Here is a 19,482-nt window from a genome sequence, read left to right on the forward strand (position 1 = left end):
AGTACCTCCTGGGCACCCTGGTAGTGCCACCCTGGCACTGTTAGGATGCCAGGTAGCACTGCCAAGCTGGCAAAGACACTGCCATGGTGCAAAACTGGCAGTGTCAAGGTGTCCGAGTGCCAGGTTGCCCATGCCAGGTCGCCCAAGCCCAGGGGTGCTCTGCCCTTATGAGGTGGGGTGAGCGGTGGGGCTCGAGGATCCCCCAACACTTAAGTTAGGGTGTTAGGGATTTCCGAAGGCCACTGTGGGGAGTTAAGAGATCAGGACAGTATTTAAAAATGCACTCCCTCAGGGGGTCTAGTAATAATAGCTTCATTGAAAATTTGGAGGCAGTTTCGCAAACACTTTGGGTTGGGGGCAAGGTCAAGGGAAATGCAGATTCGGGGAACCACAGATTTGAGCCATGGAGGTGTGATGGAAATTTTCGGAAATGGGAAGAGAAGGGGATTAAGACGCTAAAAGATTTGTTTCTGAGGGGTTGGTTTGCAGGATTGAGGGAGCTGGAAGTAAAGTATGGGCTGGAGCAGGGAGAAATGTTTCGATACATGCAGGTTTGAGAAAAGGAGATACAGAGCTTCCCGGCGGAATCGGCCTCCACATTGCTGGAGGAGGTGCTGACGACAGGGGGACTGGAGAAGGGGGTAGTGTCAGCGGTGTACGGAGCTATTTTAGAAGAGGATAAGGCACCACTGGAAGGGATCAAAACAAAGTGGGAGGAAGAGTTGGGAGAGGTTATAGAGGAGGGGGTCTGGTATGAGGTGCTCCGGAGAGTGAATGCCTCCACCTCATGTGCGAAGTTGGGGCTGATACAGCTGAAGGTGGTGTACAGGGCACACCTCACGAGGGCGAGGATGAGCCGATTCTTTGAAGGATTAGAAGATGTGTGTGAGCGTGCGGGGGTGCCCCGCTAATCAGTTCATATGTTTTGGTCCTGTCCAAAGCTTGGGGTGTACTGGAAAGAGGTGTTTAGGGTAATTTCCAAGGTGGTGCATGTGAAACTGGACCCGGGTCCCCGGGAGGCCATATTCGGGGTGTTGGACCAGCCAGGGTTAGAAACGGGTGCGGAGGCAGATATCATAGCCTTCGCCTCGATCACTCGAAGGTGGATCCTGATGGGATGGAGAGCAGCCTCTCCACCCTGTGCCCTGGCGTGGCAGGGGGACCTGCTGGAATTCTTGACTCTTGAGAGGGTTACGTTTGAACTGAGCGGAAGGACGGAGGGGTTCTACAAGTCATGGGCATTATTCATTGTGGACTTTAAAGAACTGGATAACATCGAACGTTAGTTGGGGGGGAATGAGTGGGAGGGTTGGGGGGGAGGGGGGCTGTGTGTATTAAGGGTAACTATGGGTAATCCCTGATTCCTTTTTGTCATTTGTTTATGTAAATATGTGGCCTGATATTTGGGGGTTGGTGGGATGATGGGATCGTTGTTATTGTTATGGGGATTGACTTATTTGTTGCTGATTATTGTTTGTTGTTGGTGGGTGTAAATGCGGGAGAAAATGTGAAAAAGGAGAATAAAAATATTTTTAAAAATGTACTCCAACCTCTTCCAGGAAATGAAGGTCAGTGCGGCTTCGGCAGGGCATTCCTTGCTGAGCCCCCCCAAAAAAGAGTCCCTTTTGATAGCGGACAACACTGAGAAACACCCTTCTATTTATGTCCAAAACGGGATTCTATTTTTTTCCCGTTAAATCATGACCGTAATCACTAAATCTCCCTCTAATGGCCCTGTACTGTGTCTATTAAAGCAGGCCAGAACCTGGGAGCTTTGAGACAAGTAACCCACCTCCTGGCTCTCCAAAGCCTGTCCACCATCTTCAAGGCACAAGTCAAGACTGTTTTCCTTGGGTGAGCGCAGCTCCAACAAAACTCAAGAAGCTTGACACCATCCAGGGCAAAGCAGCTTGCTTGATTGGCGCCCCATCCACAAAGATTTGCTGCCTCTACCACCGATGCTCAGTGGCTGCAGTGTGTACCATCGTCAAGATGCACTTCAGCAACTCCCAAAGGCTCCTTCCACAACACCATCCAAACCTGTGACCTCGACCACCAAGAAGGACGGAAGCAGCAGATGCACAGGAACACACGCCATCCAAGTTCCCATCCAAGTCACTCATTATAAAAAAAGAACATTTGCAATTATAAAGCAATTTCCATGACCACTTGATGTCGCAGAATGCTTTACAACCAATGATGTATTTTTAAAATTGTAGTCACTGCTGTAATGTAGGAAACACAGCTGCCAATTTGCACAGAGTAAGTTTCCATAAACAGCAATGTGATTTGGAACAGATAATCTGTTATTGTGTTGTTGATTGAAGGATAAATATATTTTTTTAGAAAATATTTTATTCGGGCATTTATAGTTTTAACAATTTTGAACATCAAATTTCAACAAATATTAACCACAATAATATTCCCAACAAACCCTTCTGGGCACAAACCCCAGCCAACATGGCTTACACAAACAGTGCCACCTTCCCCAACCACCTCCCATGCCTCCCCTTCCCCCAACTCTGCCCACCTCCCCTTTCTTCACCCCCTGCTGACAGCTTGATTTTTCTCAAAGAAGTCGATGAACGGCTGCCACCTCCGAGCAAACTTCTGCAACAAACCCCTCAAGGCAAATTTAATATTTTTGAGTCTAAGAAACCCCACCATGTCGCTAACCCACACCCCCGTCTTCAGGGGCTCCGAGTCCCGCCACCCTAGTAAGATCCGTCTCCGGGCCACTAAGGAGGCAAAGGCCAGGACGGCGGCCTCTTTTGCACCCTGGGCTCCCGGGTCTTCCGACACACCAAAGATTGCCGCCTCTGGACTCAGCACCACCCTCATTTGTAATACCTCTGACATGATGTCAGCAAACCCCTGCCAGAAACCCCACAGCCTTGCACAAAACATATGGACATGGTTTGCAGGACCCCCCACACAGCGCCCACACCGATCCTCCACCTCCTTGAAGAACCTGCTCATCCAGGCCACAGTCATGTGAGCCCTGTGGACCACCTTAAATTGCATCAACCGGAGCCTGGCGCACAGCGAGGATGCATTAACTCCCCTCAGGGCCTCCTCCCATAACCTGGCCTCCAAATCCCCACCCAGTTCTTCTTCCCACTTTCTCTCAACTCCCCTATTGGGGCTCTCTCCCACTCCATCAGCTCCTTATAGATCTATGAGACCTTCCCCTCTCCTACTCCTGTTCTCAACACCACCTTACCCTGCAGCCCGTGGGGTGGCAGATAGGGGAAGGTCAAAACGTGCCTCCGCACAAAATCCCTCACCAGCAGATAATGGAAACAATTCCCACCTGGCAACTCAGACTCCTCCTCCAGCTCCTCCAGGCTCGGGAAACCCTCATCAATAAAGAGATCCCCAAATCTCTCGATCTCTGCCCGGATTCACCCCCGAAACCCCCATCCAGTCATCCCGGAGCGAACCTGTGATGATCACATATCGCCGCCCACACCGATGCCCCCTCTAATCCCATATACTGCCTCAATTGTCCCCAACCCCTCAGGTCTTCCACTACTACCGAGCTTGTGGAATACCGAGCCAGCGAGAACGGCAGAAGTGCCTTCAAAATGCCCCCAAACTCGTGTCCTTACATGAGGTTGCCTCCACCTGTTCCCATACCGACTCCTCCCCCACTACCCACTTCCTAACCATCACAATATTCGCTGCCCCGTAACAGTTGATGAAATTCGGGAGGTCAACACCCCCCCCCCCCCCCCCCCCCCAACCGCTCCAGCAGCACCTTTTTCACCCGCCCAAAAAAAATCCCGAGATCTCTGCATTCATCGTTTTGAAGATTGGGAAACTCTGGAAAACAAACAAAAACCTCAGGACGACCGAGATTTTATCTGTCTGTAACCCCCCCCCCCCCCCCCCCCCGCTAATGACAATGGGAGCACATCCCACCTCTGAAAGCCCCCCTCATCTGTTCTCCAACCGATCCAGATTCAGTTTATGCAGCTGCTCCCACTCCCGCGCCACCGGGATACCCAAATATCGAAAAAAACCCCTCCCAACACCTTGAACGGCAACTTACCTAGTCCCTTCTCCTGCCCCCTCGCCTGGATCGCAAAGACCTCACTCTTACTCACCCTGAAAACCAGCCGAATTCCTCTAATATCCTCATAATCCCTCCAATTCCACCCAGTGGATCCGATATATACAGCAGCAGATCGTTCCCATTGTGGGGCAGCCTCACACCATCGGGAAACCCACGGGCTGTCGGCAAAACAGAGCATCCCACCGGCAGCGAATCCGGCCCCCTGTGTTCCACGCTCTCCCCCCTCCCCGGTACTATCTCCTGCCAGAGCGTCGATGCTCTTAATGTCAATGCCAACAACACTACGGCCAAGGCAAACAACAATGGGCAAAGTGGACATCCCTGTCTCGTCGCACGGTATAAGCTAAAGTAGTCCGAGCTCGCCCGATTCGGCTGCACACTCACCACCGGTGCATGGTATAGCAACCGGGGCCCAATCCACAAATCCCTGCCCAAACCCAAACCGCCCCAGTACTTCCCACACGTACTCCCACTCCAACCAATCAAAGGCCTTTTCTGCATCCATGGCCATCACTACCTCCACCTCCCGACTCTCTGGAGACATCATGATTACATTAACCAATCTGCTAATGTTGGTGCCAAATGCTGCCTCTTAATGAACCCCGTCTAATCCTCCCTAATTACTCCTGGGACATTATCCTCGATTCTTGTGACCAGGATCTTCAACAACAGTTTGGCATCCGCATTTAACAGGGAGATTGGCCTGTACGACCCACAGTTTTCCAGGTCCTTATCTCTTTTAAAATGAGGGAGATCGACGCCTGTGATAACGTTGGGGGTAGCACTCCCAGCTCCTTTGCTTCATTGAAGGCCCTTACCAACAGCGGTTCCAACACTCCCGAGAACGTCTTGTAGAATTCCACTGGGTACCCGTCCGGCCCCGGAGCCTGACCCGATTGCATTGCCTCCAACCCCTCCACTACTTCTACTAGCTCGATTGGGGTCCCCAAGCCCTCACCAACTCCTCATCCACCTTCAGGAACTCCAACCATCCCAGAAAAGTCCTCATCTCTCCTATCCAGTCGGGGCTTCCGACTTATATAGATGACTGTAAAACACCCCATTCACCCCTGCCAGGTCCAAGACTGTGTTATCTCCTGTGTCCTTCACTTTCCCAATTGATCTTGTCGCCTACTGCTTCCTCAAATGGTGTGCTAACATCCTGCTCGCTTTCTCCCGTACCCGGATACCACCCCTCTCACCCTTCGCAGCTGCACTACCGCCTTACCTGTGATTTCCTCCACTAGCCTTTCTATTTCCACCCGCTCTGCCATTTCCCTATGCGCCCAAATCAAAATGAACTCCCCCTGACCACTGCTTTCAGTGCCTCCCAGACCGTACCGACCAAAATCTCCCCCGTGTCATTAATCTCCACATACCCCGGATGGCCTCCCTCACCCGCTCACACACCTCCTCTTCCTCTAAAAGTCCCACATCCAACGTCCATTTGCGGGCGCTGGCCCCTCCCCTTACTCACTCATAAATCTACCCAGTGCGGGGCATGGTCTGACACTACTATTGCCGAATACTCGACACCCACCACCACTGCCAACAACGTCTTATCTACCACAAAAAAAACTATTTGGGAGTATACCTTGCGTACATGGGAGTAAAAGGAAAATTCTTCTGCCCTTGGCCTCCCAAATCTCCACGGGTCCACCCCCCCCAACGTGCTCCATTAACCCACGGAGCTCCTTAGCTGCGGACGACACCCTCCCCAACCTCAAACTCAACCAGTCCAGTCTCGGATCCAGAACTGTATTAAAGTACCCCACTCCCATAATTAGCCGATGAGAGTCTAGGTACAGAATCTTCCCCAGCATCCGCCTCATAAATTCCACATCTTCCCAGTTTGGGGCATAGATGTTGACCAACACCACTGGCATCCCCTCCAGTTTCCCACTTACCATAACGTACCTTCCCCCAGAGTCCGTCACAATACTTCGCACCTCGAACGCCACCCGCTTAATGACCAAAATCAGCACCCTCCTCATTTTAGAATCCAACCCTGAATAAAACACTTGTCCCACCCCTCCTTTCCTGAGCCTAATCTGGTCCCCCACCGCCAGGTGTGTCTCTTGCAGCATGGCCACATCCGCCTTTAATCGCTTTAAGTGTGCGAACACATGGGCCCTCTTGACCAGCCCATTCAATCCTCAGATGTTCCATGTGACCAGCTTGGTCAGGGGGCACGCAGCACCCCCCTCCCTGCCAATCAACCATAGCCCCTCTTGGGCCAGCCTCCAGCCCGTGCCCCGCACATGCCCAGCCTGCCCTCGGACGTCCACCGCCATCGATTATTGAAGGATAAATATTGGTTCCCCTGCTCTTCTTCAAAGTAACGCCATGGAACATCCATTGGGCCTTGCACATCTCACCCAAAAGATGGTACCTTTGACAATGCTGTGCTCCCTCAGTGCTGCACTGGAATGTCAGCCTTGACTTTTAGAATTAATCCCTGGAGTAGGGCTTGAAGCTAAAACCTTCAAAGACAAGCATATTACCAACTGAACCACAACTGATACTCCACAATACAGAAGCCCTTTCCAGTGATGCTCTCAACCAATATCTTTGATCAAGCACCTGATCACCTGTCCTAATATCTCCCTAAGTTGATTAGTGTCTTTTAATAATCATTTTTCATGAAGCACCTTGGGATGTTTCAAGCTGCTATCTAAATGAAGTTGTTTGCAGTAGTCAGCATTCCCATTTCCAAAGCTGCTAATTTGCTTGTGCATCCGGGGACTGAATTTACAAATACTTACTCAATGGATTAATGAGAGGAGTTTCCAACATTGGAACGGATTTGGTTGCAGTTTCTCTAATGAATTCACTGTTCTCTTGCTTGTCGAAACATACAGAATGGTGGGATTGACAGCATTGCGGAAGAAATTAAAAGCTAATTCACACTCCCTTGTAAGTGGAGACATGGTGCAAAGTGAATTCTGCTGAAATGGCTCTGGGTGTTTGCTCCTCTTCATCTTTCCTTTAATCCACTTTAAAGTGGCAAAAATAAATTTACAAAGATTTTTCTCAGCAGGGAAGCTTCAAGTTGCTTTGCAACAGAATTTCTCAACCCTACCATTTAAGTTGTAGATGAAACGTGCTGGTATTTCTTATCTTGAATATTGTAAAAAGAGAGACATGTTGCTGAAATGTTTCATCTTGTATTCATCAGCACAGTAAGAAGTCTTACAACACCAGGTTAAAGTCCAACAGGTTTGTTTCAAACACTAGCTTTCGGAGCACTGCTCCTTCCTCAGGTGAATGAAGAGGCATGTTCCAGAAACATATATATAGGCAAATTCAAAGATGCCAGACAATGCAGAAATCACTAACCATTAAATCATTAACCATCTCAGCAAGGTGTGTATATGTTCTTTCTATCTGCAAAGAACAGGGCTCTGTGTATTAATATATTTAGCTTCCAGCACACACAAATGCACCACACTGTGAGCCTTGTCCTTTGCATACAAAAAGAACATGCACACACATTTTGCCTGTTTCAGCTAAACAATGTAAGTGATACATATACACTGGTTAATTTCTCAAGGCAGTGCCTTGACCAATTGGCGTCAATCTGCCTGTTTCAAATTTTCAAACAATGCTTAGCAGTTAACTGTCACTCAACATTAACTGGTGCATTCTCCTTGGCAGTGCCTCTACCAATCAAAGTCCACTTGCCAACAGATCAGCATCCTCTTTTTGTACAGTATATGTGATTGTCCTGGTGAGTACATGTATTTCTAATCCATGTGCCCCCTTGTTTAAGCTTCAAGGTGTCCCAGTGGTTATTAACACTGGAGCGCTGCTAACACTGGCTGTGTATATTCCTGGAGGTGTCATCACTTTACCTCCTGCCTCCAATTGTCCCACCCCCACACGACGTCCATTGGCTACCTCGCGGTGTTTCAACTGCCTACAGCTAATTGGAACACAGGCTTTTCACTCCCCGATCAGATCATTCTTGACCGGCAGACCAATACCCACTTTACTCCATTCCAATACTTTAGAACTAGCAATAGAAAGTGTTCAGAAAAAAGTGAATTAGAAAATATAATAATATTTCTAAGATTTTATCCTGGATATAGTTCATGACCAGTGTACAGATTGGCAACCCTGGCATTGCCTGGTGTTCAGCTGAATCGTGCTAGGCAATAGGTGTCAGCTTCAGTTATTGGTCTACCTTGAGTTGGTTCATTTCATCCAGAGTCCTGCAATTGACCTCAGTACCTTTGGGTGGAAAAATTAATGGATCAACTTCTGATCATTGAACTGTTTAAGAGTTATACACATGACAGATACATGTTGAGAGGGTTTTAAACTAGTTTGGAAGGGGAAGGGGACATGGAGTATTAGTACAATACAGCCACATCACGCTATAGTAAAAGAAGCAAGTCAGAGTGAGTTCAGCTATGAATGTCAGGAAAGTAAGACAAGTCTGGAAAGTCTTTACTTTAATGCCAGGAGTATTATAGGTAAGACTGATGAGTTAAGGGCATGGATTGACACATGGAATTCTGACATTGTTACCATCACAGAGACATGGTGAGGGAAGGGCAGGACTGGCAAGTTAACATTCTGGGGTATAGGTGGCTGGATTCTCCCAAAATGGGGCTTTGACCCACGCCGACGTAAAAATGCAGGTGTTGCACTGCGGTGTTTCCTGAAAAAAATACCAGCCGATTCAGGTACCTTCAAGGGGCTAACAGGGATCCGAGTGCTTCACGCAACTTTGGCCCACTGCACTTCCAGTTCCGTGTCTGCACATGCACACGGCAGTAGCCTCCAGCGGCCACACCGAGCGCCATGGAGGACTCGGACTGCGGGCCCACACAAAGAAACTAGGCTCTCACGATCGGCCGCACGCCCGAGGATCCATCCGGCCTGATCTCTTCCCCGGCCGCCCATAAGGACCCCCCCGGTGCCACATCCCACAGCCCCCCCACCAGGGCGGCCGCAGACTAAGTCCGCAGCTGCCATTCAAGAGTCCCGACCGGCCATATCATGTTAGTTCCACATCGACGTGAACTCGGCCGGTTGGGAGCAGAGGTTCGCTGGACGGGGCTCTGGCAATGGCCCCACAGCTGCGTGGCGTACTTCACGAACACGCAGATATTCGGGGCCCAGAGAATTGCCGGAGCAGCGCCAGGCCCGATTCCGTCGGGAAATTTGATTCTTCACCCCCGCGCCAAAGGCAATTTCGGCACGGGTCTGTTGAGAATCTCTTTCGGTGAGATAAAGGAGGGTGTTAAAAGGGAGGGGGTGTTGCACTATTAATTAAGGAATCAATTACTGCAATGAGGAGAGATGATGGGCTGGATTCTCTGCTGTCGGGATGCTCTGTTTTGCCGGCAGCCGAGGGGGTTACCCGACGGCGTGGGACTGCCCCACAATGGGAAACCCCATTGACCAGCTGGTGAAACGGAGCATCCCGCCTGCGTGCTGAACCAGAAATCTGGCTCGGCGGGATGGAGAATCCAGCCCGATATGTTGAAAGAGTCTTCAAACAAGGCTATATAGGTAGAAAGTAGGCTCCAACTTTATCTACAGTTTTGCTGATGACATGACTGTAGTAGGTCAGATCTCAAACAACGATGAGTCAAAGTATAGGAGAGATAGAAAACCTAGTGGTGTGGCGTAACAATCTCTCCATCAATGCCAGAAAAACTAAGGAGCTGGTCATCGACTTCAGGAAGCGAAGTGTGGTACATGCCCCTGTCCACATTGACTCTTACCAATTTTCACAGATGCGGGCAGCACGGTGGCGCAGTGGTTAGCATTGCTGCCTACGGAGCTGAGGACCTGGGTTCGAATCCCGGCCCTGGGTCACTATCCATGTGGAGTTTGCACATTCTCCCCGCTTTCTGCATGGGTTTCACCCCCACAACCCAAAGATGTGCAGGGTAGGCAGATTGGCCACACTAAATTGCCCCTTAATTGGAAAAAATAATTGGGTACTCTAAATTTAAAACATTTTTTTTTCACAGATGCACGATAGAAAGCATTCTCTCTGGCTGCATCACAGCCTGGTATGGCAACTGCTCAGCCCAAGACTGTAAGAAATTACAAAGAGTCATGAACATGGCCCAGTCCATCACGCGAACCCGCTTCCCATCCATTGACCACTGCCTTGGGAAAGCGGTGAGCATAATCAAAGACCCTCCCACCAGAGTTATTCTCCCATCCAACCTCTTTCATCGGGCAGAAGATACGAAAGTCTGAGAACACGCACTAACAGATTCAAAAACAGTTTCTTTCCGCTGTTACAGAATCCTGAAAGACTTTCTTATGCACTAAACTGGTCTCTCCATGCATCGTCTCTACTGAGCAGTACTACACACCGTATGCTTCACCTGATGTCTCTGTCTATGTATTTATATTGTGTATTTATCGTATGTCCTATGCTTTTCATGTATGGAATGATCTGCCTGGACTGTACGCAGAACAATACTTTTCACTGTACCTCGGTACACGTGACAATAAATCTAAATTTAAATCAAAGCACTTGGATAAGCATTTGAAACAGCATCATATTCAAGGATATGGGACAAGTGCTGTATATGGGTAAGTGGGATTAGCCTGAAATATGTGGCAGTTATTGTCGGTGAAGACTCTCGGTGGGCCGAAAGACGTTTTCTGCGCTGTACAACTCTATGTAACACATAAGCACGCATACATACCAACAATCTTGCAAGTCGCACATATTTCATCCACTAACTGCAGTCATGTTTTTGGGAAATGGTGGCCGAGTGGTAATGTCACTGGGCTTGTGATGCTCTCAGGTCATGGTTCAAAACCCACAATGGCAGCTGGTTGCATTTAAATTCAATGAATAAATCAGGAATATAAAGATAGTCTCTGTAATGAGCTCTATCATTGATTTCTGTTTACAAAACAATCTGGGCCGGAGTTCTCCAGCCGCTGGGCAGGATTATCTGGTTCCACAGGTAGCGCACCCCCACTCTCAGGTTTCCCAATGGCTTGATTGTGACTCAAATGGGAATTTGCATTGACAGCGGCAGAGGAGCAAAGAATCCTACCAGCAGCGAACGGCACGCCACCTCCTGCTGCTGAGAAACAAGGGGCTGGGAGGCCAGTGGATCCGACCCCTGATTCACAGATGTCCTTTGGGGAAGGAAATCGGACAATCTTACCCAGTCTAGCCGACATGTGACTCCAGATCCAAAAAAATGTGGTCAAGTCTTAACTACCCTCTGAACTAGAATTAAAAGCCTCTCAGGGCAAGGGGCAATAGGGGTGGGCAACAAATGTTGGCTTTTCCAGAGATGCCCACATCCTTTGAAAGAATAAAGAGAACAAATAATCTGTCAGTTTGTACCATTGTATATTCATGCACCCACAGTCATAATGTAGGCTGCCTACAAAAGCTATTTGCACTGCATTCATATCCCCCCACAGCCACTGTGCCACAGCCCCTCAATTCTGTACCACCTAGGCAAGTACTGCTGAGAGCTTCCATGGTTGACAACAACTTTAGTTCTCTGTGTTGAATATTATGTTGAGCATCGGATTAGGCTCGGCAGTGATGCCCTTTATTGTCAAATGGTTTGCTTGCATTTGCTGGCTTGGCTCATACGTGAAGCATGGTGATTGGCAAATGTCAGAGTTAGTATGATGGCAATTCTAACCCAGTTTTTCGGGTGGGAAACCTTGGGATTAGGGGGAACATTGGATTTTACATTTTAATTTATTCCACCAATGGTAAAGTTGACAGGATTGGGTGCAATGTTCTTTTTTAACCTTGTCCAATTTTACTGTCCCTTGAAGTCAACAGATAATATTGGATTGACGTAATATTAACATTCCACATAATCCCATAAATTTCCTACCTGGAGAGTTTGATGAAAATTCCTACCAGTGTCTCAGAATGAAGCAGTGTGCTTTCTAGAAAGTAGGAAAGACAAAGGGGAGAACCTGCTTCTTCATACCCTTCTTGAGTGTTATCATTTCTATAGCATGCTCATTTGAAGCGAATTCCCTTTTTAATTAAAAATTCTAATAACCTTTCCTTTTTAAATTAGCACACACAGAAAGCTGACTCGAGTGAAATGGTCAAAGAGGTGACCATCAACAATGAGGTGGAGGTTCCTGCCTCCGGGGGACCGAGCGGAGACTTTGAAATCACCGAGGAAGGGGAAATGGTAAATCCAGGCGTAAACAACGAGGTCTTTGCTGCCATCACACAACCAACCGGGCGGGGCAGTGGGAAGAACGGCCTTCCTGAAATAATAGACAATGCAATAGAGACTGGGAGCTCATCTTCAGCTGCACAATTACCCCAAAAGAACATACTGGAGAGAAAAGAGGTTTTAGTAGGTACGGTGGTTCTTTTATCAGCTTTTTCTGCACTGATTACATTGAACACCCAGCGGGGCATCTTTGGGGTTTCCCTGTAGATGTGGAATTGTGGCTGGCATCAAGAATGTCACACACAGAGACAATTGTGGCAAGTTCTGTTTCATAGGGCATTACAATGCAGCTTAGAAGAATTAGCAAGCAATTAGAGAGGTGGTAAAGAGCTGTTTCAAAGAGGTGGGCTTTGAGTATGTTTTTAAAGGAGGAAATTTGACTTGATTGGATTGCATGTTGGGATGACATTCCAATGCAGCGTAATTTGCAAATTTGTTATATTTACATACTTCCTTTGGAAAATCAGCATTTAAAATAAAGTTGGAAAGCCCTGAAACAAACATGAAGATGCCGTGAAAGACATAGCCAGGCACTGAGCATCAGGAAAACAAAGATGAGTTCATGTTGACTTCATAAATGGAGACAGAGAGAAGAAAAGCAGGGAAGTTACATTGAACCTTGAAGAAGCTTTGGTTGGGCTTTAAGTAGAGTGTTGCACCAGTTCTGGTCACCACACGTTTTGAAGGATGTGAGTGCCCTTGAGAAGGTGCAATGGAGATTAACCGGATGGTTCCAGTGATAAAGGAATATTAGCTCAAGGTGAGGTGGGAAGCTGGGGTGGCTCTCCTTGGAGCAGTGGTGGTTGAGGGGAGATATGAGAGAGGTTAACAAAATCATGATGGGTTTAAGATAGGTAAAGAAAAGTTGCTCCCAACAGTTGATGGTATAGGAACTGGGGGATACAGATTTTGGGAAAGAGATGTGGAGAGGGGTGGGGATGCAAGGAAGAATGTTTTTTTACACAGTGAGCTGTAATGACTAAAGTCGCTGCCCGGAAGTGGGGTTGAAGTGGCGACGATGAATGATTTCAAAAGGAAATTGGAAGGACACTTGAGCAAAATAAACTTGTACGGCTACAGAGATAGGGCAGGGGGAGGAGGAATGGGACTGACTGGATTGCTCTAGAGAGAGCTGGCATGGATATTGATGGGCCAAATGGATCCTTCTGTGTTGCAATGACATTATGACTCTACTTAATGTGCTCTTTCATCTGCTGTTGAATGTGCTCTCTCATCTGTCGGTTGTTTCTTTGCCATCAAACATTTTTGGCCTCAGTCAGCTGCTAAATGCTGCAGCAGACCCCTGCTTTTATTTAAAGAACTGGATGGTAGAAGTAAAACAGATGTGGCGGTCTCATGTTTCCTTTGTATTGATGTACTGAGCAGAGTACACCAGAAAACAGGATAATTGCTCCTCAGAGAATGAACCTTTATGTAAGGGAAAAGTGCAACATCTACTTTTTCTTCCACATTGCACTGGAAGCACAAAGCTGAAGTCCTAACAATTTTCTGATTGATGCCCAGTGATTTTCATGTAAGAAATCCTGCCATTGATAAGCTTCCTCTGCCTTGATGGAGAACTGAAGCAATGTCAGTCTTATAATTCCAGAAATACGTTATCCCAAAAGGCTCTATTTAAGACTCAGCTTGGTGCATTTCTATCAGAGGGTTATGGGTTCAAGCCCTAAATGGGTTTTTTTTTTAATAAACAATTTTATTGAGGCAGTTTTTGGCTTTATAAACAGTTACAGACATCATCAGAAAGAAAGCAAAAAAGGCAAAAATGTGCAAACATCCACGTACTTTCAATATTTCCATCGTAACATATTGCACAAGCCCGCTCCTCTCCCACCGGTACTACCCGCCATATTTTCCCTCCTACTCTACTCTACCCCCCCCCCCCCCCCACCACTCCCACCCACCCCCTGCTGACGCTCACTCTCCCGCAAAGAAGTCAATAAATGGTTGCCACCTCCGGGCGAACCCCTGCACAGAACCCCTCAAGGCGAACTTAATTTTCTCCATACCCAGGAAACTCGACATGTCCGCAAGCCGCAACTCAGTCTTCGGGGGCTTTGAGTCCCTCCACGCCAATAGTATTCATCGCCGGGCTATCAGGGAAGCAAAGGCCAAAACATCGGCCTCTTTCTCCCCCTGGACCCCCGGGTCCTCCGAAACCCCAAAAATTGCCACCCCTGGACTCATCACCACCCTTGTTTTTAGCACCCGGGACATGACCCCCGCAAATCCCTCCCAGTACCCCCTTAGCTTAGGGCATGCCCAAAACATGTGCACGTGGTTCGCTGGTCCTCCCGCGCACCTAGCGCATTTGTCCTCTATCCCGAAGAATTTGCTCATCCGAGCCACCGTCATATGGGCCCGGTGAACGACCTTAAATTGAATCAGCCCGAGCCTAGCACATGTCGCGGTCGAATTTACCCTACTCAGGGCCTCTGCCCACAGCCCATCCTCCATTTCCCCGCCTAGCTCCTCCTCCCATTTAAGTTTCAGTTCCTCTGTCTGGGACCCTTCCTCCCTCATGAGCACCTTATATATACCCGAGACTCTACCCTCCCCTTCTTCCCTCCTACAGACTATTCTGTCGAGGATCCCCATTGGCGGGAGGCGTGGGAAAGATGGGACCTGTCTACGAACAAAGTCCCGCAACTGTAGGTATCTAAAATCATTTCCCCTTACCAACCCAAATTTCTCCTCAAAGCTCCTCAAACTCGCAAAGCTCCCTTCCAGGAACATATCACCCACCCTTCCCGCCCCTGCTCGCCGCCATATTCGGAACCCCCCATCCATACTGCCGGGGGCAAACCGATGGTTGTCACAGATTGGCGCCCAGACAGACGCCCCTGTCTCCCCCACATGCCTCCTCCACTGGCCCCATATCCGCAGGGTCGCCACCACTACCGGGCTGGTGGTGTACTTGGTCAGCGGCAGCGGTAGAGGAGCCGTGACCAGGGCTGCCAAGCTGGAGCCCCTGCACGAAGCCGCCTCCACCCGCTCCCAAATAGACCCCGTACCCACCATCCACTTCCTTATCATAGCGATGTTGGCCGCCCAGTAATAATTGATCAGACTCGGCAAAGCCAGCCCTCCCTCGCTGCGGTTCCTCTCCAGCACCGCTTTCTTCACCCGCGGGGATTTTCCCACCCAGACAAAGCTCATGATCAGCCCGTTAACTCTTTTGAAGAAGGACTGTGGGATAAAGATCGGGAGGGCCCTAAATGGGTTTTGAGATATCAATCAACGTTCATGTACAAGTACAGTATAGAGGGAGTGCTGCACAGTCAGAAGGTTTATGGGTGAGAGTTTTAACCAAGGTCTTGCTTACCTATCCAGGGGTTGTTTTCAGATGAATATTGCAGACCCTGCTGCACTATACAAAGACAAGCCTAGAGCCGCTTGTCAACTTAGAACCATAGGCCACAGAAGGAGGCCATTCAGCCAATCAAAGCTGTGCTGGACCTTTAGAAGAAGGCAGTTCACCATTAGCATCTCAACGGCAATTATTGATAGGCAATAAATGCTGGTCCCACATCCCCAGGAATGCATAAAACAACAGAATTGTCCAACCAGTCTCGCTCCCCATGGTGTAAATGTGTCGCTGGCCACATGGTATTTAAGCACCGTTGGCATAGCATTAGCGACCCTGACCCTCTTTTCTCCGGGGCCTCCACGATTCACCACCGCCGATGGACCGAGTTCCCGACGGTGTGGTTCACTTGTGGTCTCAGCGATCGGGAACCCAGCATGGCGGCTGTGTCGTGCGCCACCTCAGTTGGCCGGGGGGCCATGCTGCTGGCCGGGTGTGATTCCACGAGAGCTGGTGGGGGGTGGCCGGCGGTGGCAGTAGTTGGCAGGTCGGGTCTGCGCACGGCCGGCACCATGTTTTACGGTGCGACCACTGCAGGTCATCACCATTTGCATGCGTGGCCACGGGCCCGACCATTCTCCAGACATTTTTGGTATGGGAGCCCAGAGTTTCTCTCAGCGCGGCTGCCAGCCCCTCACCGGTCACAGGATCGGTGAGGGATCGGTGCCGATTTATCTGTCATAAAACGTCACAGTTCCTCTGCTGGTATTAACACTTAGCCTCAGAAACGGTGAATCCAGCGCTATATTCTCCCGCTGGAGGTGAATTGAGTTTGATTTGAGCTCCTGCTGGCAGCAAGAATCCAGAGGCGATTCACAATCCATTGCTGTGCAGATTTATGCATGGTGGGGATTCCCTCGTGAATCCTGCTATCGAGCCGCCATTTTGAGCGGACGGCTCGGTAGCCAGGTCCGGCGGCTGGGCCTCCCCCCGCAAAGTAATTCCGCCACCCTCACCACCACCGTGGGATTTGCAATGTACACCCCCCCCCCACAGTACAAGAGTGACCCAATCCCCACCAGAGACACCCCCATTGGAGACCCTGCATGACAAAGACCCCCACCAGAGACAACCCCATTACAGAAAACCCCACCAGAGACACCCCCATCAGAGAGACTCCCACCAGAGACTCGCATCAGAGTCTTTCCATTACAGAGACCCCCAACAGAGATTCCCATAAGAGAGAACCACGCCAGAGACACCCTATTACAGAGACCCCACCAGAGACATCCCCATAAGAGAGACCCCCCACCAGAGACCCCACATTACAAAGGCCCCCACCACCTCCAATTACAGAGACCCCCACCAGACATATCCCATAAGAGAGACCCCCCGAGAGACCTTACATTACAAGGACCCCCACCAGAGACCTCCTATTACAGAGACCCCCACAAGAGACCCCACATTACAAAGATCCCCACCAGAGACCTCTCATTAAAGAGACCTCCACCAGACACCCACATAAGAGAGACTCCTATCAGAGACCCCCACCAGAGACTCTCATAAGAGAGACCCCCTCCAGAGACCCCGCATTACAAAGACCCCCACCAGAGACATTCCATTACAGAGACCCCCATGAGAGACAACCCCATAAGGGACCCCCACCAGAGACCCCCATTACAAAGACCCCCACCAGAGACAACCTCATAAGATGGCCCTCAGCAGAGAACCCCCCACTTTACAGGGAACCCTGCCTGGAAGCTAGAGAGTAGCCCAGACAGAGACAGAAAAATATCACAGGCAGAGAAAGCAGCAGCTGTAAAGTCCCAGAAAGGGAAACCCCATCTGCTGGGTTTAAACCGCTCAGATCATTGTCTGCAAGGTTTTCATCATCATCGATGGGAATTGGTTTTCCTAGGATATGATTGACAGCTTGCACACAGCCAGCTGTCTGGATGTTTAATCTCATTTCCTTTCAGGCATGAGCAGATCTCAAGTAGTCAGGTGGGAGTCTCTGTGATGGGGTGGTCTCTGATGGGAGTGTCTGTAATGGGGAGTTTCTGGTGGGGGTCTCTGTAATTGGGGTGCTCAAGTGGGGGTCTCTCTTATGGTGGTCACTGGTGGGCGTCTCTGTAATGAGGAGCTTCTGGCGTGGGTCTTTGTAATGGGGGTTTCTCTTATGGGGGATCTCTGGGGGGGGGGGGGTGGTCTTTTAGGGGGGACTGGTGGGGATGAGGTGGGCAGGATTTGCATTGTGGATGGGAGTTACCCACCTTGGCCCACTGCGAGGTCCACCATGTCAGGGCCTCATTGGCAAATGCCTGCACCAATTCTCGTCCATGTGAATCCCGGCCCAGAGGGGGCTTGGAGAATCTGGTGCCCAGCCTGTTAATAGGATGAAAATGGGTCAATTTGACCTAATTGCATCCTCCCGCTGGGCGCAAATCTCGATACCGCCACCAGTGGGGGACCGGAGCATCGGAACATTCTGTGGAAAGGTGTCACATTGTAATGACATCGCCCTGGTGGAATGTTGCCCCTTACAGATTCCAACTCCTCAACCTTGACCAAAATACTCCCCTGCTCCAACCAATTCTACTTCTCTGCCTCCCAAGTTGCTGGACACGTAGCAACTTGACAATGTTAAATAATTTCAACAAATTGTAGAATAAAAAAATGAAGGGCTGAATATAAGACTGGAATGCACTGGTTGGAAGTTAAGATTAAAAGGCAATTTAATAGTATTATTAATAGAATTGGATAGGATACCTAATTGGAAAAGTAAACAATGATAGAGCTGTGAGAAGGAGCTGGGGAAGGAACTAACTGGATAGCTCTTGCAAGTAGACACAGCAGGCCGAAAGGGGGGCCTGAATTCTGTCTGCATATGATAGACCCAATTCTGTGCCGTCCTGTCACTTGAAGAGTGCACTTACGTTGACTCCCTGTGCTCAGTGCTGGCGTTATTAATATCTTTCCCTTCTCTCCTTTACAGCGGTTGTCGTTGGGGGGGTGGTTGGAGCCCTGTTTGCTGCCTTCCTGGTTATGCTGTTGATTTATCGAATGAAGAAAAAGGACGAAGGAAGCTACACACTGGAAGAGCCAAAGCAGGCGAGCATAGCTTACCAAAAACCTGACAAACAGGAGGAGTTCTACGCATAAATAAATCAAGAGTGCCTCTCATTGCTTGGACTATAAACAGATCATTCTCTTAAATAAATAAAAAATTAATAACGATCCCAAATAATGTCACTTGAGAAAATTTCTGCTGAATGGCAGTCATGTTTTAATGCTGGTCTTTTTATCATGTGTTGTTGAACTTCCTGTTATTGTCCGACCCAAGACTTCTGAAGAGGTCTGTACTAGGGGGCTAGAAAATGCAAAGCACAGCTGCTTCTAGACAACTGCCATACTGCAATAGAATTTTTGTATAGTGCGGGGCATTGGGAGTAGTCCTAGTGACTGGGAGGTGCGGAAGGCTTGCATATTAAAAGAAACTAGTTTTTTTTTTAAATTCCGTTTTCCTCATCTCTTGAAAGGCTACATTTTGCCTTGAATTTAAACAGTAGTAAGGTGTCGAAATGATTTGTTTCAACTTTCAGAACATCCGTGAGCAATTTCTTGGTACCATGTTATCTGTTATTCTCTATTCCTGAATGCATATATATATATTATATACCATATACACACACACAAAAATGATTTTTGCTTGACTGCCCTCTGAAAATAGACAATCAATATCAGGGGCGGGATTCTCCGACCCCCCGCCGGGCCGGAGAATCGCCAGGGGGCGGCGTGAATCCCGCATGAATTTTCTGGCGCCGGGGTTTTGGCAGGGCGGGAATCGCGCCGCGCCGGTCGGCGGC

At 49.0% G+C, this 19,482-nt stretch overlaps 1 protein-coding gene across 2 annotated transcripts in view; it reads left to right on the forward strand.

Moving 5' to 3' along the window:
* sdc3 (syndecan 3) overlaps window positions 1-18,860 on the forward strand; it is a 285,025-nt gene extending 266,165 nt beyond the window's left edge. For both annotated transcript variants that reach the window (XM_038795819.1, XM_038795828.1), the window contains 2 exons: window positions 12,124-12,418; window positions 18,612-18,860. In XM_038795819.1, the coding sequence (XP_038651747.1) occupies window positions 12,124-12,418; window positions 18,612-18,778 (462 nt within the window). In that variant the 3' untranslated portion in view covers window positions 18,779-18,860. The remainder of the gene's footprint in view (window positions 1-12,123; window positions 12,419-18,611) is intronic.
* Window positions 18,861-19,482: the final 622 nt, after the last annotated feature.

This window comes from Scyliorhinus canicula, chromosome 1 (genome assembly GCF_902713615.1).
Source record: "Scyliorhinus canicula chromosome 1, sScyCan1.1, whole genome shotgun sequence".
Taxonomy (NCBI): Eukaryota; Metazoa; Chordata; class Chondrichthyes; order Carcharhiniformes; family Scyliorhinidae; genus Scyliorhinus; species Scyliorhinus canicula.